The following is a 23,953-nucleotide window of genomic DNA, read 5'->3' as shown; positions in this document are numbered from 1 at the left end:
CTGAGTGACCACATAGGTCCCAGCACTTGGCCTCTAGCCTAAATTCTATATTCCTCCTCCAGATGGATCTAAGAATAAAGGATGCAGATGGAGAAATGCGAAAGATGTAGATGGAGAAATAGAATTCTGAGGAATTGATGCTTGTTATGTAGCCGTGTAGACATGTAGGTGACTACTGAGGACTTGAGAGGCCCAATTAAAGGGCAGAAGGTTGAAAGATTGAAAAGATACCGAGTGAGATGTTGCAGTACAGCATTGAGAGAGTTATTGAGTGGCTGACCAGGATGTGTAAGGTACATCTAGATGAAGGAAAGGTTACGGTGGAAGGGCGAGAGGAATAGTTGCTTTCTATAAAGGTGATGATGACAGAGTTGACTACATGGGTTATAGTGGGGTATCATTACTTACTATACCAGGGAAGGGGTATGGTAGGATTCTGACTGAGAAAGTAAGATAGAGCACAGAAGGATTGATGGGGGAAGAACACTTTGAGTTTAGACAAGAGGAGTCCGAAAATGAAAGATTAAACTATATTTTGGCATTTATGGCCCAAGAAGGAGCTCTTGATAGTAACAGAGAGATAGAGTAGAGAATTTTGAGGATGTGTGGTATAGAAGATAAGTTGTTGAGAGCAATAATAAGTTTCATGAAGAAGTGAAGAAGCATGTGTTAGAATCTGTAGCCGGGAAAGTGACTAGTTTGATGTATAAATGAGACTGAGACGTGGGTATTCATCAGTGGAATGATGTGAGAAGCCAAAATCGGGTCAGTAGATGCAGATACAAAATTGCAGGGTAACAAAGTGGGTTATGGATCTGAGTTGCAGAATGCAGACGTTTGCAGATGGCACAGTGTTGATTGGGGCTAGTGAAAAACTCCAGAGAATAGTGAAAAAATTTGAAAGTTGACAGTTAACATTAGCATGATAGTCATTGTAGACCAGGAAGATGGTGAAATGAAAGTTGGTATGGATGGAAGAAGAGTCACAGAATGACAGAAGCATATATAGTATCAGGATGTAAGCAAAACATTGGTAGGAAGCTTGGAGTGTGTATGGATGCCAAGGCTGTTTAGCCGTATCTCCTTTATAGCAGTCTACTTGCAATAGGCCCCCAGCTTAGACTGTTCATCATCCAGCCTGGGCCAAGTTCAGCCTCTCTCACCACTGGCCCCTTTGCATAATTATGTAGAATAAAGGTAGTTTGGTCTGAACTATTGGGTAGGTTGTAAAGTTCTATAGGTCAGACTTATCTTTTTGTCCCTGTTATAATGACCTGAACTATGTAAGGAATATAATGTTGAATACATCATGACATCTTCGTTGATGTCTACCAGAGGTCAGTCATGTAGAGAGGTCACCCCACCAGTGAATTTCACCAAGTTTCATCAAAATCCGTACACCCATTCTTGAGGTGTGCTAACAGACAAACACATACGCAGACTGATAACATTATCTCATCCCAGCTTCATTGGCAGAGGCGATAATAGTTGAGATATCAACAAAAGCAAATGGGTATGACCCATGTTTTTTTTACCCCTGCATTGCTAGTTCACTTTTCACTCCTTCCTTGTCTCTCACTCGGAAGACTGGCTCAAAGCCATCCCTCCTTGAGGGTACCACGAACAGTGTGCCTTGCGTAGAAGACTGTAGGTTATGCTATAAACTCTCCTTGGCTTTGAGACCAAATCCTTACGACGTCAAGTCCTTTGAGATTCAAAGTCTTGGAGAGTAATAATAATAATAATAATAATAATAATAATAATAATAATAATAATAACAACAGCAGTCTTTTGTCCATATATTTATTTCACATATGATAACAATTAACAAAAGCTATAAATATAAGCATGAACTAATCAAAGATGATTGATGTATCTGACAGGCCCTTGCAACCTCAAAAAGTAATTTCGTGCGGATGTGATTGTATACATATACAAGTACACATATATATATACATACATATACTGTATATATATATATATATATATATATATATATATATATATATATATATATATATATATATTATATATATAATTTAGGGGTCGATGACATCATCGTTGCGACGCTGAATTTTAGAAGTCAATCAAACAATTGACACACACACACACACACACACACACACACATATAATATATATCACGTATACATCTTTGTCACTCAGGGAATTGGCTTCGAAAATGTATAATTATATATATACATATACATACATATATATATACATATATACATACATCATCTGCGTGTCTGTGTCAGCAAAGCCCTCAATATAAATCTATTAAGTAAAAGTACAAAGTAGAACACAATAAGTTACAGAAGTTTGTGCAATTGCCAAATTTACATTTCATAAGTATATCACCGAAGACCTCGTGTCACATGAAGACGAAAAAATATATATATATGTATAGGTTTTGTTTCGTTTTCGTACGTATTTTGTTTCCTCGTGGTCACCATTTATTGGAAACTTTCAAATTTCAGTTCTGATTTTTCACGATTCCCAATGGCACGTCATTAACACTACGCAGTGTATAGTGTTTGGGCATTACACCGTCCACTCCTCACTGTCCAGAAAGCCAATTGGTTAACACCAAGAGGAAGTGTGTGTAGCAATCTATATTAATTTTTGTAATCTGTGCTTTTCATTTCTGGCCAATGTATCCTCTCGATCTGCAGGAATGTTCAGAATCAGACCCAAGATTTGACAATGCAAAGTGTGACATCTCTGCTCTGAGAGATGACAGTTTTAAGATTATAGAAAGGACTTGTTCAAAGCGTCTTCTGTCTGTCCCTGTCTCTCTCTCTCTCTCTCTCGCTCTCTCCCTCTGGCCCCCTGCTTGCCAATTCTTACGTCCGTCCCATTTTTATATTTTAGAAAATCATAAGAAGCAAGCGTTTTATTTGCTCAGAAAAAAAAAATTGCAAACTTCCAGTAAGAGCATTTCGCCGCGCTGATTCCGAAATCTACTTCTCTCAAGTTGCCGTAGGATCGCTAGGCTTGACGTTCTCTGACAGCTCTGAGAACTCTGACGATATGGACAGTTCCTTGTCCAGTCCTGCGCAGTCGTCCTGGTTGCCGCTCTTGCTTCCCTTCCTCAGGACGCCCCTGAGTTTCCTGAAGAGGTTCTTGACGGGTCTGAAGACGGAGTAGAGGCGCGGGTGGCGGGCCTTCAGAATCTTGAGGTTCCTCCTGTTCGTCAGGAAGATGGCGAAGATGAACAGGCCTTGCAAGCTGTTCAGGATGTCCGTCAGAGCCCTGGGAAAGATGAAGAGGCTTTAGTTCTGTTATTTTGTGTAAAGGAGGTTCAAATGCACCTTTCACCATTCTTAACATGTTAAAATAAAGTCAGATGATTAATCAGTAATCCTGATAACATACAAATGGTATTTATGTTGGTATATAATATTCTGGCAATGCATAGTAGGTTTTAAACTCTACTAATGCACTGACACAACGCGATATTAACTATTGAATTTACTCTATTGCTACATTTACAAGTACCAAAACATGTACTTCAAACTCTAACAGGGCATGGAAATCCATTTAATTACTGATAAACTCAAACAGCTGTTTCCGTAAGTATAAGTACGTCAGTAAGTTTTTGTTAAAACATTTGGATGGAAAGGCAAGTTTTGTTTTTCTTTATAAACTACCCGAATCTTCGCTAGCATTAATTGCACTTCAAACCACCGATTTAATGTTCCTGTGAAGTTTTAGAAGATGGCACCTTCATTTTCAATCTATATGCAGTAGTGGCCACCTTTAATTTTAAATTTATATGCAGTAGTGGCCATCTTCATCTTTCACTGTGGGGAGATGTGCTATTCCTAACTGTTCCCAATAAGACAGTGGATTAAGGCAGCTGGAGTTCTGAGAAACACTGCAATAGTTCTCTTTTGAGTCCTTAGGTTCTTCCTTGAAGGTTGGCTGCATGACATTCACTGGTAAATGATAATTTCGTCTCTGGTTCTCGCTCCTAGCTGGGGTCTTGGTTGCTAAGGCCTTATACATAAACATCAACAATATTGGAACTGCTGACAATGATTCTAGACAAGGTCTATCTTTTGGATGCTGTGGTCTAAACATTTCTGAATGTGTAACCAAGAAAATACCCAGTCTTGCACTGGAGAAATACCCTTACTGGCACACAAAGGTAAACACCTCTGATAGGTAGATGGAATAGTCAGAGTCCTGTTTCTGAACATTAGCTTGGCTGTTAGAGTACAGAGACTTTTCTAGGACCTAAAACCCCCCATCTGTAACAGATACCCTGATGATACATAACTGAGCAATAGAACTGATCAGGTGCTTCAAGATCTTGCACCTGTTTTCTGTGAAAGATCTCTCCTTGCTTTCATGATGGAATTGGGTGGAAATAAGTCTTCCCCTTTTCAGAGTGCTTGTCTTGAAGTGGAAAGGCTGTTCTTGACTTGGGTTTACAGAAAACTTACCAGCGTAGGATGAAGCCTGAAGGCTAAGTGAAAGAACAGTGGGCCTACATGTGTTCAGTCACTTCAGCTGGAATATTTTCAAGGAGTTAGGCAGGATTTAGTGTCTTTTAACCAAACTTGGGTATCAAGGCTCCGAACCAGAAGAGTGCACCAATACAAAACTGGAGAGATTTATTCCAATTCCTCCTCTGGCAATAATGACATCAAGAAACACTTGAAAATACCAGAGAGAGCTGAATAATGTGACCTCTGAGGAAATACTGACAGCATTGAAAAGGGAAATCACAGCAGAGTAGCTCCTTAAGATCATTACGGGAAAATTCTCAGAATCTTCAGTTTTTTAATTTGTTGTCATGCTCCTTGGAATAGTACCACATTCTGCACAGAAGGAAGATTTAACAAATGTTAAATATAACCTTGCATATTCACTATGTAACTGGAAATCCCCAGATTCTATAGAAATCTACTGGAGTTGATTACAGGGACACAGAAATCAAAATGGCATTATAGAAATCTACTAGAGTTGTTTACAATGACAGAAATCAAAGTGGCATCTTTCAGTTCTCAGAAACTCACAGCCAGAGACCTATAGCAGAACAACTTATATAGGAGAGAAAGAAAAAGACTCAAGTGAACCCAGACTGAAGCTGCTGAACAACTAACAAGGAAAACAACAGTTTCAGGAAACAAGAACAATAGAACAGTAGAACAAAGAAAATGTCAGTGAAGAAAAAGTAAATCTTACCAAAAGAAAATAAAAACACAGTCTCCTAAGCTTGAGGTCTTCCTATCAAGGCAAAGAAGGAAAACGAGAATAAGATGTTGAGAGAGAGAGAGAGAGAGAGAGAGAGAGAGAGAGAGAGAGAGAGAGAGAGACTCACCAGATCTCTGGGGGCGGGATCTTCCATGAAAGCACTTCTGTGATCCAACAAAAGCACATGAGGGACAGGAGCAAGAATTTGTGCTTGAATCTGAAAAAAAGGTAAAAAACATTACACACCGGTGAAAAAAAACTCTTATTTACAGAACTATAAACATTTACAGTACACCTCTCTTTCAAAATTTTTTCCAATACAGGCCCTAAATTGCTGATATGTAAAAGCTTGTAAATAATAAGGAATCCTTAACTCTGTGGTCATACAAGAAGCATTTGAGATTGTCAAAAGTGGTAAGCTTCATCAAATTCTGTTCATAGCTTTCAAAGTCTTTGTTAACAGACATACAGGCACAGACAGATTTTGCTGGTGGAGATGTTCAATAAATAAACAAATAAACCAGTAAAAAATGTAAGCAAGTAAAAAATGTGGTTAAGTTTCTTTGGCACAGCCGAATTTTTTGTACAGCGTATAATGCTGTATGTCCCATGAAACTCAGCCATGTCCCATGAAACTTTCAGCGTCAGTTCCGGTGGTGTCCTGTGTTGGCACCTATAGCAATGCCAGACGCACGATCATGGCTAACCTTAACCTTAAATAAAATGAAAACTACTGAGGAGGCTAGAGGGCTGCAATTCGGTATGTCTGATGACTGGAGGGTGGATGATCAACATACCAGTTCTCAGCCCTCTAGCCTCAGTAGTTTTTGAGATCTGAGGGCGGACAGACAATAGCAGCCATCTCAATAGCTGTTTTCTTTGACAGCAAGCTAAAAACAGTTAACAACCAATAAGTAATTAAAGAAAGGAAGAAATAAAAACCAAAACAAAAGAAAAACCCACACAACTCACTCAGCAAAGTTCTTCCTGGTCTGTTTCTGTCTGTCGTACTCGATGGGAGGCTGAGATCCCTGGGGGCTCTCGTTCTTGGCCTTCATGGCCAGTCCTAGGGCCCCTTGCTCGATCTGCATGTAGTTATACGTCGTGGAGATGATGAGGGCGATGTTGCACAGGAAGAGAGCGGCGATGGGGCCGTAGAAGTAGACGAACAGTTCCATGTCGCCTGTGGATGGTGGAAACAGCGTCAGAGTTCTGACTCGAGATGTGATGCAGGAGAAGTCGCAGTTGCGAAGAATTACATTAGTTACATTTCATTAACGTTATGTCAGTTACATTCACCTGATGTCACGGTTCATGTCAGAGCGTGCTGTAAAATATTTTAACTTTTTTTTTTTTTTTAACCTAGACTGTTGACCTTTCAAGGTCAAATTTGGTAAAATATTTTAATTTTTTTTCTAACCTAGACCGTTGACCTTTCAAGGTCAAATTTGGTAAAATATTTTAACTTTTTTTTCTAACCTAGACCATTGACCTTTCAAGGTCAAATTTGGTAAAATATTTTAACTTTTTTTCTAACCTAGACCGTTGATTGGTTCACTTAATTGACATGAGATTTTTTTTCATAAATTATCAGTTTTGGCAATATACCATTTAGGAAGCATTTCAGCTGATAAAAATCTGTAGCCCTGAACCTTTTGACTTATTTCTCCATCACTAATATAAAAAAAATTTCTCATTGTGTTTTAATAATTAAATTTTTTTATCTTTATATTTATTAATTCTTTGTTTTTTTTTTTTTTTGTAATAAGTGATCTCTTCGTTCTATATTTCTTATTACATTCTGTCACTTCTTTCTAATGAATACTGTAGTATTTTTATTTTTAGTATTTTTATTTTTATTGTTAGTATATTTGTACTTTCATTTTTAGTGTATATTTTTAATTTTAGTATTTTTTGTTTGGAAGCTTGAATTTCAAGTCAGAGGCCCCTTTTTTGGGCTTGTTCTATATGAATAGGGTTCATCTTCTGAATAATAATAATAATAATAATAATAATAATAATATTCTTTGGAAGTCTGAATTTCAAGCAAGAGGCCCCCTTTTTGGGCTTGTTCTATATGAATAGGGTTCATCTTCTGAATAATAATAATAATAATAATAAGTGCAAACACCGTTTATCCTTCAGAATCAAAATTAAACGCTGCCCAATTCTTGCAAGATTCTGGGTCCTCATGGGATCATCAGGAAGTGACAGAGATTAGAGGGGTCCATTTTTGAGGGGAAATCCCCCTAGGAGGGTAGTGCCGTCAGCGCACCTCTCGCGGTGCACTGTAGGCATTGCTTAAGGTATTTTTTTTTTTTTTGCAGCGTCCCTTCGACCCCTGGCTGCAACGCATTCCATTCCTTTTACTGTACCTCCGTTCGAAATATTGAGCACTTCGGGCCAGTCCTATGAGAGCTGTTAACCAGCTCAGTGGTCTGGTTAAACTATTTTAATAATAATAATAATAATAATAATAATAATAATAATAATAATAATAATAATAATAATAATAATATGCTTCAGTTTTTTCAATAGGACCTTCCTTCTGATTCACAAAGATCTAATATATTAATAAAATATCCAGTGACCTGATTTGACGGTTGGTTCTCGGTACCAAATGGCAGAATACAAAACATTAACTGATTATATTCAAACTATTGTTCAATTTTTTTTTTCTCCTAGGTATTAAGAACTGATGACTATTGAGTCATGCAACTGAATACTTTACTAATATATTACCCCTTCGGGATGAGTTCTTAAGATTGTATAAATGAGAGATTTTATTGTATTTTCGTGTTTTTTTTTTTTTTTGTAGGCCTGATTGGTGGGAATTGGGAATTGATTCCCGAAATGTTGGTGCAAGTAAACGAGAGATATACTGAGATACTGTCCAGTCTTCCTTCCTTTATTGTTTATATATATATATATATATCCTGTTTATTGTTATATATATATATATATATATATATATATATATATATATATATATATATATATAGATATATATAGATATATATATATATATAGATAGATAGATAGATAGATATATACATATATACACATGTATATATATATATATATATGAGTGTGTGTGTGTATCAAAAAATAAAAAAAACTCATTATATCCAGACAAACACGTATTCAGCTTTCAGTCCAGCTGAATAAATCTCGTGAATGGAAGCAGGGAATGCAATGTTTACAAAGAGAGTTTTTTAAATTCCCGTCTTGACAAGGGGAGAGAGAGAGAGAGAGAGAGAGAGAGAGAGAGAGAGAGAGAGAATCCATCTTCAGAGAGAGTTTGTGTAGCAATCCATCTTCATCCTTAGTTAAAAAAGAAAAAGAATATGAGAGAGAGAGAGAGAGAGAGAGAGAGAGAGAGAGATGGAACCAACACCTGGATATGCCAATGAGAGAGACAATGACCCCAGGTGTACCAATAGGTACCGTTGCGTGGACTAACAGCGTGATCAGCCTGGCAGGAGAAAATTCAGGTGAGTAAGGTACCTTGAGAGATATATATTATATATATATATATATATATAAATATATATATGATATATATATATATATATATATATATATATATATATATATATATATATATAACTATATATAAATATTTACAAATATACATATTCATATATATATATTATATATATAATTTATGTAATGTATATATACAGCTTATATTGTATGCAGTCTACAGTATAAATAAACGCATATAGACACAGACATGCATCTATATAGACATAATATTTAACAAAAGCAACCTCCAATTAACCCCTCAAAACTAAATACCTCTCACACCCACATCACACCACTTTCACAACCAAAACGAACATAATTCACGAAAAAAGTGAAAGCGATCATTTTGACTCGCTGCACATTCAATAATCACTCCCGTCACGAAAGCACGGAAGACGCAGGAACTTGCGTCACGATTCAGTAAATTCTAGAAAATAAAAAATGATGAAAATCTGTCTAAATGTCACTTTTACTTGAGTTTTGCCATCTGCTCCCACCAGTCATTCGTCTTTTTCCTCACTCTGGGGTGTTTTGCAATTGGAATCTCGGATGGTCAGGCAACGCATTTGCTACCTGGAGACAGTTCTTGTGTTTTAATGTTTTGCTTATTTTTGTGTCTTTGTTCATTCTTTCTTTTTCTGACCTGACACTGTATTCTTTGTTATTTGTCAGTTTAGTAATAATAACACTAATATCTAATAATAATAATAATAATAATAATAATAATAATAATAATAATAATAATAATAATAATAATAATTTCAAATCAATGGTCCCTTTCCTGGGCTTGTTCCATATGAATAAGGCTCATGTTCTTAATAATAATAATAATAATAATAATAATAATAATAATAATAATAATACTTACCCTATGAGGACTGGTCCACCAAACCCGAAAGCAACGTAGGCCATAGGATGAAGTGGCACGTAAGCTCTGAATTCCTTGAGGCTCCTGTAATAATAATAATAATAATAATGTTGAGAAATTCAGAATGTCATTAAAAGTCTTATTATAAAAATCGTCTCATTTTAGGTATTACAAATACTAGTTTATTTATAAAGTTGTGGTTTTTTATTATAAATAATAATAATAATAATAATAATAATAATAATAATAATAATAATAATAATAAAGCTATGAAATTCAAATGATTGAACTGTTTTATAATAAAAATCCACAAATGTGTAAATTAATTGTATTATTTGTAAATGATACGATACATTTTATTTATACAATAGTGAATTCTTATATCAATAATAATAATAATAATAACAATAATAATAATAATAATAACGCTTCAAGGAAGCTTCACAAAATGTCTGAAAAATCTGTTTAAAAAAATAATTTAAAATTATTTAAAAGTAAAAATGCTATATGAGAATTTTTCCATAACTTTCGCGTCTTTTACAATGTGCATCATCAGATGATCATGCACACTGTAAAAATGCGTGAAAGCTTAACGTTATAGTGATTTACTGATTCAGAATTTCTCCCAGACAACTGTCTATGAGTATTTTGGACACTAGCAAATCCAGAAGAATTTCATGGGGGGCACTGATTTTCAATATATATATATATATATATATATATATATATATATATATATATATATATATATATATATATATATATATATATATATATGTTATCATGAAGATTATTATTTTTTCTCAAAATTTTACCGTTATTTCTATAATAAAATTTTTTCCCATTTTATATTTCTCATTTATGTTATTATATAAATCTTCAATATTATTAATTTATCATTTCTCAAGGGGGGGCACGTGCCCAGGTGACCCCCCCCTGGATCCGCTAATGATTGATTGATTGATTAATTGAGGGTTATCTGGCGTCACAAGATCTGCTAATGATTTCGGAATGTATAGAGATTGTGTAAAGTGTGAATATATAAAAAAAGCGTTCTAGCTGCAACCCCTTTCATTCCATTTTACTGTACCTCCGTTCATATTCTGCTTCTTCCACCTTACTTTCCATAATCCTCTCCTGACAATTGTTTCACAATGCAACAACTTTGAGGTTTTCCTCCTGTTACACCTTTCAAACCTTTTACTCTCAATTTCCCTTTGAGCACAGAATGAGCTGAGCACTGAATGACCTCATAGCTCCCAGCGCTTGGCTTTTAGCCTAAATTCTAAATTCTATTCCATTTTACAAGTGATGTTTCTGTAACGGTTCAGCTTTGAAACGCAAATGGAAAATCACTCGTGAAGAGAATAGAACGGTATAAAAATGTACATGACATTCACATAAATAGTACAATTTTCTTTATACAAACATTAACAATCGTACAATCAACTGGTTAGGAGCAATTAAGACAGTTTATTCCAATAATATACTGGAAATTAACATTATCGAGTTCAGTTTTATAAAAGGAAGCTTTTTGAAAGAATATCATTTATATATAAACTCGATCTATCCACTTCAAAAGAAATATGCAAAATGTTTAGATTTTGGGGGAAAGTGGTTTACTCAAGGTTGTAGCACAGGTGTTTGTGTGGCTGCCTGCATAGATGAACAGATTTGTAAATAAAATACTGACTGATATTTTTTAGATTTCTACCGCTGTGGATAAGCCGGTGTAAAGATGTAAAGATAAAACCAGCATATATATATATATATATATATATATATATATATATATATATATATATATATATATATATATATATATATATATATATATATATGTGGTTGACGAACGGCGCCACCTATATTAACTGTCAAGCCCCACCCCTTTCCAATTACGGCAGCATGTAATTCGACTTCCGTTTTTCTCTCTCTCTCTCTCCTCTCTCTCTCTCTCTCTCTCTCTCTCTCTCTCTCTCTCTCTCTCTCTGATGCTTATGTCAACAGAGGCACAATTGTTTTGATTTATGATTTATATATATATATATATATATATATATATATATATATATATATATATATATATATATATATATACATACATACATACATACACAGCAATAAGCCCCATAAACCGTACCAAAAATGTAATTTAAACAGACAGTCTCCTCCCAAAAAACACAAAAATCACAAAAACCAGTAAGTGATGCCTGCACCTTCGAAAAAATCCAGACCAAAAAAATAAAATATACATCAAAAAACTAAATCTATAAAAAAGTCATTCACTGGCTCTAAAAAAAAATGATTCACGTATCGTCCGGAAGCGATTCAGAGCAATCTTTTCCCCCAGAGTCCATATTTCCCACAATGCACCTAACTGTCATGGCTAACACCCATCAGAAAATATAAAGATATATAAAAAAATACATATAAAAAAGAAGAGATATTCCCCACAACAGCTTCTCGCCGACGAATCACAATTATCATTGAGAGAATAGTGCTGACTCAGCTGCACCTTTCTGAGGATTCTGGGAACTAGACCCACTGGAGAATCTCATCAGAGAGAGAGAGAGAGAGAGAGAGAGTAAAGATAAACACACGAATAAATAATACCTGACCACATAAGCAGCAATGGGAACCATGAGAGTAGGGCAATGGTGCATGGCGCTATTGGTTTCATCACCTCCCCCCCCCCCGCCCCCAACCCCCAACCCCAGGAGCAGCCGACGTCAATAAAGGTGCCGCCACGCGGGAACACCGTTCTACGGTTTTAACAGCTTTCTAACTTTTCCTTTCGCTTCTCTTAAGTACGATGACGATTAAATGCTCGATTAGGAGTCGGGATTATTGTCGGTGATGGATAAGAAAGGTTGGATACAGGAGGAAGTCGTCGGGAAACACACTCGGCCTAGCTTTGTGTAAACGAAGCGGTTGTTTGTTCTCCATTCTTGCTCAGCGAAATTCTTTTTAAACGGGTTTTTCCCTCCTCCTCCTCCTCCTCCTCCTATTCAGCTTCTCCTTCTCCTCCTCCTCCTCCTCCTCCTCCTCCTCCTCCTCCTCCTCCTCCTCCTCCTCCTTCTTCTTCTTCTTCTTTTGAGAAGCATTCGGAAAGCAACATGACACCGGAGTGTTCAGTACGTGATTGCATAGCAGAACTAGGCCTAGTCCTCTTTCCATGTCAGCTCTCGTATGTTGAAGGCGTTTTTCCCATCTCTTCTCCATAATTCTTCTCTCTCGCTCGCCGGTTCCAGACCTGCAATTGCCTTCCAGCGGTTACCTCTTACCGGTTCCAGAGCTGTAGTCTTATTTCCAGTTGGTGGCTGTCACCGGCTCGATAGAGAGAGAGAGAGAGAGAGAGAGAGCTGCTGCAGTCTTCACCCGTTGGTTCGTTCTGGCCGGTTTTCCACCTCCAATGCTGCTGCTGATGCAGCAGACGAGAGAATGCAGCTGCTGTTTGAGCCAGCCATGGGCAGTGAGTAAAAACAGCAAAGCAGAGCTCTGTTTCTCCTTCCTGTTCTGACCCAGAAACCGAAGTGACTCGTTAGAAATCACTCGGAGATTTAACAGGTTCAGCTTACGTAAGCGACCCAGGCGGATACAACTAGATAGGCCTAGTTTTTTTTTATAATTTTTAATATATTTTTTTTCTCTCCGATGAGTCTTCCACAAAGACGTGTTTTTATTGGGCCGACGGCTCTTGATCAAGAAAGTGGGTCACCCCGCCCAGTATTAAGTGCAGTGTCTGGATGCAATTCGAAATTTAAGGTAGAAGTTCGGTTATTCAAGAACTTCATTCTCTAAAACTTTGCAAATTTATCTCCTATCATTTCATTCCCTGTCTATAAAGGTATTAAACAGGCGTGGGAAATGCATACACTTGTCTTGAAGACACTTTAACACCAAACCAGTCAATCATATCTATATTTTCTGACAGAAACTTCACTCTCATGATAAAAATTTTTTTTTATTTTAACAAATTAACTTCTGCATCCTAAATCCTCACTGCCATCAACATTGTGGTTTAGTCAATTTTAACATGACATTTCTCTAGGTCTGTCTTTACCACATAAAATCTTTTTCCCTTTACTCATGAACTTCCCAAACAACTGTTTCAAAACTCTTGATCCACACACTCGTGTTCTTGTCTGAACCCAAACACAGCTTCTACCTTATCAGATAAGTCACTGTGTGATGTGTCTTATTTCTCAGTCAGTATTCTACCATAAATCTTCCTGGTATACTAAAAATTTTGGGCTTCAACAGTTCTTATAATCTCTATCACCTTTTCCTTTATACAGCTGAACAGTTATCCTCTATTCTAGTTCGGTATTCTGTCTTCACATATTCTGGTTAGTGACTTAATCCCACTGTCACTGCTATAGTGCAGCATCTGACTGGTAAATTCCTTGCACTTTTCCAGTCTTTGACAGTCTGAACAAGACTGAAAAGTCTTATTCCCACCAGGGCCTCCAAACCTACCAACTACTCAGTCTCTATATTCATCTCAATCTACCTTTGCATTTAAATCACTCAGCACAACCAGTATTCTTAAAAACATTCACTCCCCTTAGGGAATCTTGCAATACTAGGAATTTCTATAAAGATTATTTGATGCTAATAGAGTAGGCGGTCTACCTAGGGGATTAAATGTGATCAAGTGCACTTAGGGACATTTGATCCCCAAGGGGGTAGTACTAAACACGGCGAAACAGTGTGGAAACACGCAGGTAGACTGCCTACTATAGTAGCACAGATTATTTAATAACATTAGCCAAGAACCCTCTGGACAAATCAAATCAAACATACAAAAGTTAGCAATCGCATGACTAGAATACCGACTCACAACGTCAAATCATTACAAAGCAGAGTAATACAAAGCAAAAAATATCTGACAGTTCACTGACCTTATCTTGTTTTCGATATCAAAGCACATGACACACAGCCAGAAGAATGTGGACAGGAAGCCAAACTGCATGACAAGAGCTGCAAAGGAAACAGAATATTTTAGGAGAATATTTCTTGAGTTTATGCCTTTGCTGAGAAGGGTATTTCTTTTTTTTTTTTTTTTTGGTTCTGATAGCTTGCATGTTTGTCTGTTAAGTTTGTCTGACTGGTAGTGGGACTGTGTGAAAATTGATGACCTGGCCTTAATACAATAATGGTAATTATTATTATTCAGAATATGAGCCCCATTCATATGGAACAAGCCCACCAAAGGGGCCATTGACTTGTAATTCAAGCTTCCAAAGAATATTATGGTGTTCATTTGAAAGAATCAACAGAAGGTAATAGGAAATCCAGAAAAAAAGAGAGCAGTTATAAGCAAATAAAAAATAAATTAACAAATTAATGAATAAATAGATAAAATGTAAGTAAATATTAAAGTACAATGAGATCTGTTTTATAGTAGTAATTCATTGCATCTTCGCTTGAACTTTCGAGGTTCCAGTCGTACAACATCAAAAATGTTTGTGAAGTGACCCTCTCGAGGTAATTAACTTAATGGAGAATTCAGTCAAAGGTTTAAGGTCATAGTTTTTAGCAGTTGAAATGCTCCATAGCTGGCTACATCTTTGTGGTATCTTTTCAGTACTGGTACAGTTTATAATAACAATTTCCTAGTGATTTAGTGAACCAAATTTGACCTTGAAAGGTCAATGGTTTAGTTAAAAAATTTAAAATATTTTATAGCATGCTGTCTTATGAGCTGTAAAGTGGTAATCAGCTCATTTGTTCACTATCGGCTCAATGTAATTCACTAAAAACTAAATGTAATTCTTGGCAACTATGAAATATCTGAATTTGGATACTCTGAGTGAAACCTATTTAAGAAAAATCAAAAGAAGTTCTGTATCTTGTATACATTTTAATAAAATCTGAGACTGCTGTTTGAAATCAGCTATTTGGCACATGTCACAAATTGCACGATTTCTAAAACATCCAAGGTTATCTATGGTTTTCCAGAAACTTCTTGAGATATACCAGGAGAAAGCATCTTATATTCCTAATAAAGGGAATAATGTAATCAATTTGTTTTATCCATGGTATCTACGACAGACTGTCTGGCTTCATTAATGTTAAAGAACTTTCAGAATATAGGTGGACTGGAAGTTGCCAGGTGGAAATAAAATTTTTTGATCACCCTGAGAGGGATGAAATAATTTTATAGCTATGAATTTTTATGATGCAGTGATTACAAATGATGCCCAATTTTAAATCTATGATTTTTATTTGCTAAAGAAATTAATGCATTAATGTGAAATGTCAAGAAATATGAGGTTTAAACTTTTGTAAGCCATAGATCTGTGTATCTTGATGCATGATGAAGAGATATGGCAAGTCTGAGCATTGAACACTGTATATATATAGATTACATAATAAAAGTGATCAATTAAGATTTTTTATAGTACAAGACTAGGCAAAAGGAAAACAGAAAGAGATGCTTCTCCTTACCTACTCCCACACATCCTCCAGGAGTGAGCTTGGTGTGGTAAATATTGAGACTGAAAGTAGAGGCATAGGCCAGCATGAGCGACAACACATAGGCAAGCTGATGCCACCCTCCCTGCTTCATCAGCACAGGCGCCAGGAGGTAGAATCCCACCGTGATGGCCAGGAAGACGAGAGAGATCACGTGACACACGGGGAAGATGATCATGCGAGCCTTCATCCAGGCGCTGACCTCGTAACCTCCCCAGCATATGAGGGCCTTCATGCTCTGGGTTCCCTGTGAGGCGAATGTGTCCATACAGTACTCATTAGGTGTTAGGGAGTCTTCGCCAATGACCCAGTTCCCCTTCGAGTCGATTATGGTGTTGTTGACCTCCACGACGTGTATGGCGCAGGGCGGCCTGCCGTACACGACTTCGTACTTGTCGAGGCTCTCTGAAACGGGAGGCTGGAAGCTGCCTTTGGCATATGGCAGACAGCGGTAGTGGTCCACGCTCATGATTTCGCCGGGCTTACAGCATTTCCGGACGCACGTGTCCGTGTCGCACTTCTCAGGGCGCCGCTGCTCGGGAAGAGTGTAACAGAAGTTGGTGAAGTATTCCATCGTGCCGTCAATGCTTTGTATCCCGTCAACGCAGAAGTCTGGACAGAAGTGGAACTCGGACCTTCCGTTACGCCCGTGCGTGTACCATCGGTAAGCCAACCCGTTAGCGAGCGCTAGCAGGTATGACCCATTGATGTCTAGAGCAACAGTCCTCATGACCTGTCCATTCCCACAAGTGGGCCTATGAATCTGGTTTCTAATGACAGGCCAGGTGATAGGTTCACCACCTCTTGGATCTGCCTGAATTGGTGGGTACAAGTGAGGAGGAGATGGCCCGTCTGGCACGTGCCATTTCTGAACACTTGATCGGGTGGACAGCATCTTGGGACAACTGGGTGAGGGATGCAGGCCTTCATCCTCCATGACAGGCTGCCTTCCTCGTCCAAGAAGTGGTCAATACAGTAGTCATTAATGCGAAGGCCTACCAGGTGGGCTGCGCCTTCTGTGAGGACGATGTCGCCTCTGTTCCTCAGGTAGAAAGTGCCCTTTGAGAAGACCATTTGCCTGTGCGTGACATTGTTGGAGCAGTCTAAGTCTTGGACTCTCACACGGAAGTTGGTTACTGGGGTCTCCTGAAAAGTAAATAGAATATGGTTAATAAAATAGAACACACAAGATAAAATTAAGAAGCTAAAGCTGCAAAAATTTACTTAACATTGTGGTTTCCTAGAAACCCAGAGAATATCAAATAAGAAATGAGCATTATGAATAAGAAGAGAACTACTGAAAAGAAACTTAAAATTTCAAAAGTTTATTTTTACATATAAACTTCAGTGTTTGCACCCTGGATAATTTTCAGCTTAAGAATAGGAAACACTGCTTAGCTTAGTATTCACAACAAAATAGAGTATAGCATACTATTCATATTGTAATAAACCAAGGTAACCAAATGTGGTATACCTGGCCGGCTTGTGTGGCTGCCGTCTAACTTACTTGAAAAGAAATTGTAAATTTACTAATTTTCATCTACTCTGAGTCTAAGAAATGTTACTTCAACCAGTGAAGCTGGAAGCAGGTTATAATTTTGTCCATGCTTGTCCATGTTGGCTGGGTGACTTTCTCAAGCTGAGCTAGAGTTGATGCTTTGTTACATGGGAACAATCTCATTCATGCAAAGTATAGGAGTATCTGGTTGTAGAAATGCTTCATACATTACATGTTTGTGGCATTATATGCACTTATACAGTTTATAAAGCTAATTCCAAATTAATCCATTTTATCACTTTTTGACCTTAAAAGGTCAAATGTCAAGGTCTCAAGGTTCATCTCAGTTACCAGTGTAGTAGAACCAAATGGTTCTGGCAGAGTGATCTCAGATGAGTTGTACTTCATATAAGATAACTTAATTGTTTGTGATTTGATATTATTTATATATATATATATATATATATATATATATATATATATATATATATATATATATATATATATATACATACATACATGAACCATTGCATAACATAGAGGACCGATGTTACGTAAAAAGGAACAGCAGGTAACGCAGGCTAGGTTTGAAAGTACAGTTAAGTAACTTAACTAAGTGTACCTCAGTTCATGAGTCGAATCACGTAACAATTATTTGGCAAAGGAAGTTCTGCCAATGAAGAGACGCGGGGTAGTTTGCACATGCGCTACTTAAATCATTTTCTCATTCGTTGGCTCTCTCTAGGTTTACATTAATCTCTCTCTCTCTCTCTCTCTCTCTCTCTCTCTCTCTCTCTGTATATATATATTTGTGCCTTGAACAAGCACACTCTTATTCACACTCAACCCCCCTATACAAAAAGATACAATATCAATGCCCGTACCCCGAAATCACTGTGCGGGCATCTTGCATGCCCTCCAAGTCCATCTGAAGACAATTGAATGATTGGCCAGTCAAACGAATTGTGACTGACAGAGAGCAAATCACTGGGAGGAATTCCTGATTGGAAATCAGGATCTGTTTGTGTGTGTGTGTGGCCTAAATCCCCATGTCATCATCATGGAAATGGGTCATGCTATTGGTTTCTTTTTTGCTTCCGTTTTCCCATAATGACTCTGCTAGATTTGGATTTAAAGGACTGGGTGAGATACATGATTGTTCCTGTATATAATCTGGAAGGCTACAGAGGTGCTTGTGAGAATTATATGTGAGAGGGATTGTAAGGGAAAAGCAGTGGCCATTTAGACCCCTCTCTCTCTAGTGAGGGCGTGATTCCAGAACTTCTTCCTTCAGGTTTTCATAGTATTTTCCACTCAGGGTCTGGACCCAAGAGTCGACTAACGACCACATCCATGATTCACTGCTTAACGGGACAGATGAGTTCTGCAAACAGTGATTTTTCTTGATGTGATTATTTCCAAGGGATGTAGTATCTTGGTTTGTCGTCCATTACAGTAATTAATAACAGAACACACACACAGGCAAACTCAAAACTTAAATAAAAAATATGACATTGTAATTAATGTAATTATCTGACAGAATCATTCAAAATATGACATTGTAATTAATGTAATTATCTGACAGAACCATTCAAGATGGCTGAGGCGTGGATGTAGAACAGGTTTGCAGAAAAGAATTAGTAGACTGAAGGCCAGTCACTGTGGTCCTAATCAGTGAATATATAATTATTAATTAGGAGGCCAGTTACAGAGGCCATAATCAGTCAATAGTAATTAATGATTAATCTACTGAAGTGTATTGGAGCTTTGTTGAGGAGAAGCCTATGGCTAGCAACCTCACTCAGAAATGTCCTGCAGAAACCTGAACATCAGCCTCTAGAGAAGATGTACACTTAAAAATAAGAATAATATCTCTCCAGGTGATCTTTATTTTGAGAGATCACACCCAGTCTTTACTTATGGAGGTTAGCATATTGAATATTTGCTGGTCATCCGGTGCTTGTACCGCTATACTCAACCTATAACCTGAGAGAGAGAGAGAGAGAGAGACCTTCTGAAGGTTCTAGCTTTGCAGTTTCCAGGAAGTCTTTTTGGGGGTGAGGGTGATAGCTTCATGAGAGAGAGAGAGAGAGTGAGGACCCTTCTAAAGGTGCTAGCTTTCCAGCACTTCTTTTGGGGTGAGGGTGATAGCTTTATGAGAGAGAGAGAGACCTGAAGGTGCTAGCTTTTCAGCAAGTTTTATGGGGTGAGGGTACTAGCTTTATGAGCAAGTTTTATGAGAGAGGAGAGAGAGAGAGAGAGAGAGAGAGAGAGAGTCCTTCTGGAGGTGCTAGCTTTCCAGCAATTTTTTGGGGGGTGAGGGGTGCTAGCTTTATGAGAGAGGGAGAGAGAGGGGTGCTGCCAGCCTCACGAAAACAAACGAAAACAACCGCTATGTCTCAACCCAGATCGCAAACTTTATATATACCTTTTATTTACATTCCTCCATCCGTCTTGTCTATTCACGCGTCCGATCGGCTGCCTCCGAATTGTCGAGAGTGTTCGAATGACCGCATTCTTGGCTTCGTTACACCAGAAAGCAATTTGGCAAATGTATTTGAAGCGAGGGTTGAATTATGGTGGTATTTAAAATTCTACGACACCTGTGGCCGATGCACGGGAAGATATGAGAGAGAGAGAGAGAGAGAGAGAGAGAGAGAGAGAGAGAGAGAGAGAGAGAGAGAGAGAGAGAGACCTTCGACAATATGGACCCCATAGTGGCTTCCTTTTCATTTAGTTCTTTCGTCTATGTTTGTTTGTACTTTATTTACGAATCTAAACGACATAACCAAACCACAATGATATTTTAATATTTTAATATTCATAATGAATGCAAATTAGGTTCCCAACTCGGCCACAAATAACAGCACTGAAAGCTTGAGTGCTTCGCAAACCACAGTTTCATATTATATGAATAAATGGATATATTAAGAGAATATCTGAAGGCGAATTTTATGCATCAGACCCCCACTAGGTAGGCATTTGAAAACATGACTCGCTTGTCGTGTCCCAAACGGAAAGGTATTTAATATTTTTTCTCTCCAGTCATTCCAGCTATTCAGTCAACAGGGTGGGGTGGGGAGGCATGATGGCGAATTGTATGCACTGTAAAAAAAAAATGACATTGTCGAAAGTGACACAGCATCGTGCGGACGAAAACTAAAGAGACGAAACGTTGACAAACGGAAAAATTTTTGCCCACATGTGAATCTCGATGACCCGTCCGTTTGTTGATGTTTGTTTCGTTGCTTGGTTGGGTTTGTGTTTTGCCAGATGTCTCAGGTTTTGCTACAATAACATTTCGAGTATTCTGTAGCTACTTAGACACATACTGAACATCTCATTCTATCGAGCTGTCACTCAGAGATAATTTCATTTTGTCACAAGAATACACCGAGAACGTCTGTCAGGAAAATCACAATTCTACCACACTGACAGACCTTTGCAATGTTTTGCCAGTGACTAAACTGACAAATATACAATTTATGGACCTTTGCAATGTTTTGCCAGTGACTAAACTAAAAAGTATACAATTTATGGGACTGCAAATGTAAATATCGGAAAAACCATCGCTCAGAATTCCCAGTTTACCAAATATATGTGAAAGCAGTTTTGTAGACACTAAACCAAACATTACTGAACTTATATGTAAGTAATCATTGGTTAGTATTAAACCTCTTTGCACTTAGTGATTGGTAGGTACTGTACCTATTTGTAGGTAATAATGAGAAAGTAGTAACTCTCTGTAATATTCAGTGATAAATACTAATATCTAATATCTAGTAAGCATTGATAGGTACTGAACTTTATTATTGATAATAATAATTATCAACAGCTAGTGAACCTTTTGTAAGTACACATTACTGGTTAATAAACCTATTTAGCATACTGTCATCACCATGTACTAAAATACGTGTATAATCATTTATAGGGACCAAAACCTCACTACATACAACAACCAGCGAATCCTAAACCTCTTGCGTAGGTTACAACCTCCTAGAAACCCGTTTGAGAACAAACACTCATGGGTACAGAACTTCCAAAACTACCAATGCACGTACACACTATAGCCAGGGTCCTCTGTCGGCCCAGCCTCCGACAGTTATTACTGCCCAGCCCCACTCAAGTACACACTCTGAATCTATTTTAAGTACATACATAACCATGACGGCACCACTGCGCAGAGGTAGCCTAAGTGGGTGCGTGTTATATATTTTGTTTCTGTTGTGAAAGAATTGGGAAAGGCGTCGCACAGGGAGAGGTCGGGGAGAAGTAATGGGCGTGTGGACGTTTGTGCTTATGTATGTATGTATGCATTGGATCATAAGAGCAGAGATGACTGGTATGTATGGATGAATGTGAATATTGATACATATTTAAGTGAATGTATATTATTATTATTATTATTATTATTATTATTATTATTATTATTGAGAAGATAATAATTAGAAAATACAGAGAAAAGGAATTAGTTATTATAACAATAAACAGTCTTAATAAGAACGCAATGTGAAATACCACACAATAAACAAAATATAAACAAAGAAAAGCATATCTGAATCACCCTCGAGCAAAGGCACTCAATCCCAGCCTTGTAGAACGTCATGGTGCCGTGGCTATGACAGGCCTATGTGAGAACAATGGTTATATGGTCACCACAAATAATAACACAGATACAACAGTTAGGCAAAATTGAATTTCAAGACATATATGAGGATCGTGCACTCAGCCAGGTTGAATAATGTTAGGTATGGTCAGCACTTGGATGGGTGGATGAGGTACACAGTAGGTAGGTGACTGAAGTGGGATGCAACTGGGATATATACATACATACATATATATTTTTATAAAAATATATATAGGTTTTGGCGTAGGTAGAATTGCAGAATCAGTGTAGCGTCATGCGTGCAAAACATTAAGAGGAAATCTAGAGTATTATGGGAAAACGAAGGGACTGTTGAGCCAACTCGCCTCTATGGAAGTGAAGTGTGGATGTTGAATCCATACATGTACCGTACTCCCTCAAATTCACCATCAATACACCACATTCACTCCCTTCATAAACACACATACAAGCACAAACTTCCACCAACACCTACACCCTCCCCAAACACACACACTACACAGAGACTGTACACAGAGTACGCAGGAGTGTAAGGAAGAAGCGACCTGCCTGCAGCAGAAGGCTCTTTAAACTATTCCTTCCGGGTACCCCAAACGCATCACCTGTGGGAGGGAACGGTGACATGACTTAGTGCAGGCACTCCGCGCAGCCTCTGTGACACTTGGCACTTGTTCCTGCTGGGAGCTTGGGTGCCAGTGCTTGCAAGGCGCTGCTTGGGAATTAGGAATCGATGGTGAGGTTCGTCTTTGCTTTGGTGTTGGTGTGTGGGTGTTTGTGCAGGTTCAAGGTGTAGACAGGTTGGTGTTTGATTCACAGAGAGAGAGAGAGAGAGAGAGAGAGATTAGATTTCAAGACAAATACATACAATTCATATGGTTTACCCCTCCAGCCAAACGTGTACCGTCCAAGGACATTACTTTCAGAACTGAATTGAATGGGAATTGAATATCTAGAACTTAGGCCAGAGGCCAAGCACTGGGACCTATGAGGCCATTCAGCGCTGAAACGGAAACTGACAGCAAAAGGTTTGAAAGGTGTAACAGGAGAAAAACTGCACTATAAATCAATTGTTAGGAGAGGATGGAAGAGAATATGGAAGGAGGTACAGTAAAAGGAACGAAAGGAGTTGCAGCTAGGGGCCTCAAGAAGGCACGCTGCAAAAGAACCTCAATTAATGCCTACAGTGCACCGCATGAGGTCACCTGACGACACTACCCCCATAGGAATATAACCTACAACTAAAACCTCAGAATTCTGACATGAGTAAATTGAGATGTTGTAACATATGTGTAGGGATCTGATGCTAGCAGCAATACAGCATTGTGTTCTCATAAATAGACTGGAGAATTCGGTATAGCAATTCAGTGGAAATTCGGACACCAGAAATGAATGATTTAACATTCGAGGTAATCATTTTTAGTGTTGGTATCTGAACGAAATTAGGGATAATGTTAATCAAATTTTGCATGAAAAAGAATTGATGAATTTCAGGTCGGTCCTGCTAAAGGCTATTGCTGAAGGTTTCAGGGCCAAAAGTTAATTGACGAATTTTGAAATTATTATTATTATTATTATTATTATTATTATATTATCAGTTTATTAGATCGATTCTTGTCTGTCCGTTATCAGGTTTCTGTCAAAAGTTAATCGACTAATTTTACAAAAAAAATCTGACCAGAAAAGTGGTCCTAGTCACTGACTACATGTGATTAGATTTGGGAGAGATAGGAATGTCAGTCTTAGGAATAAGC

At 37.7% G+C, this 23,953-nt stretch overlaps 1 protein-coding gene across 1 annotated transcript in view; it reads right to left on the bottom strand.

The window, feature by feature from the left end:
* Window positions 1-1,783: 1,783 nt before the first annotated feature.
* The window catches only part of LOC136856011 (probable G-protein coupled receptor Mth-like 1), a 33,385-nt gene continuing 11,215 nt past the window's right edge, over window positions 1,784-23,953 (bottom strand). The window contains 8 exon segments of the mRNA XM_067133563.1: window positions 1,784-3,254; window positions 5,332-5,421; window positions 6,177-6,472; window positions 8,592-8,679; window positions 9,601-9,684; window positions 14,505-14,583; window positions 16,054-16,897; window positions 16,900-17,226. Of these exon segments, the coding sequence (XP_066989664.1) occupies window positions 2,972-3,254; window positions 5,332-5,421; window positions 6,177-6,472; window positions 8,592-8,679; window positions 9,601-9,684; window positions 14,505-14,583; window positions 16,054-16,897; window positions 16,900-17,226 (2,091 nt within the window). The 3' untranslated portion in view covers window positions 1,784-2,971.

This window comes from Macrobrachium rosenbergii, chromosome 34, assembly GCF_040412425.1.
Source record: "Macrobrachium rosenbergii isolate ZJJX-2024 chromosome 34, ASM4041242v1, whole genome shotgun sequence".
NCBI classification, from domain to species: domain Eukaryota; kingdom Metazoa; phylum Arthropoda; class Malacostraca; order Decapoda; family Palaemonidae; genus Macrobrachium; species Macrobrachium rosenbergii.
The sequence above is the reverse complement of the archived record's forward strand: the minus strand, read 5'-3'. Positions and strand labels throughout refer to the sequence as shown.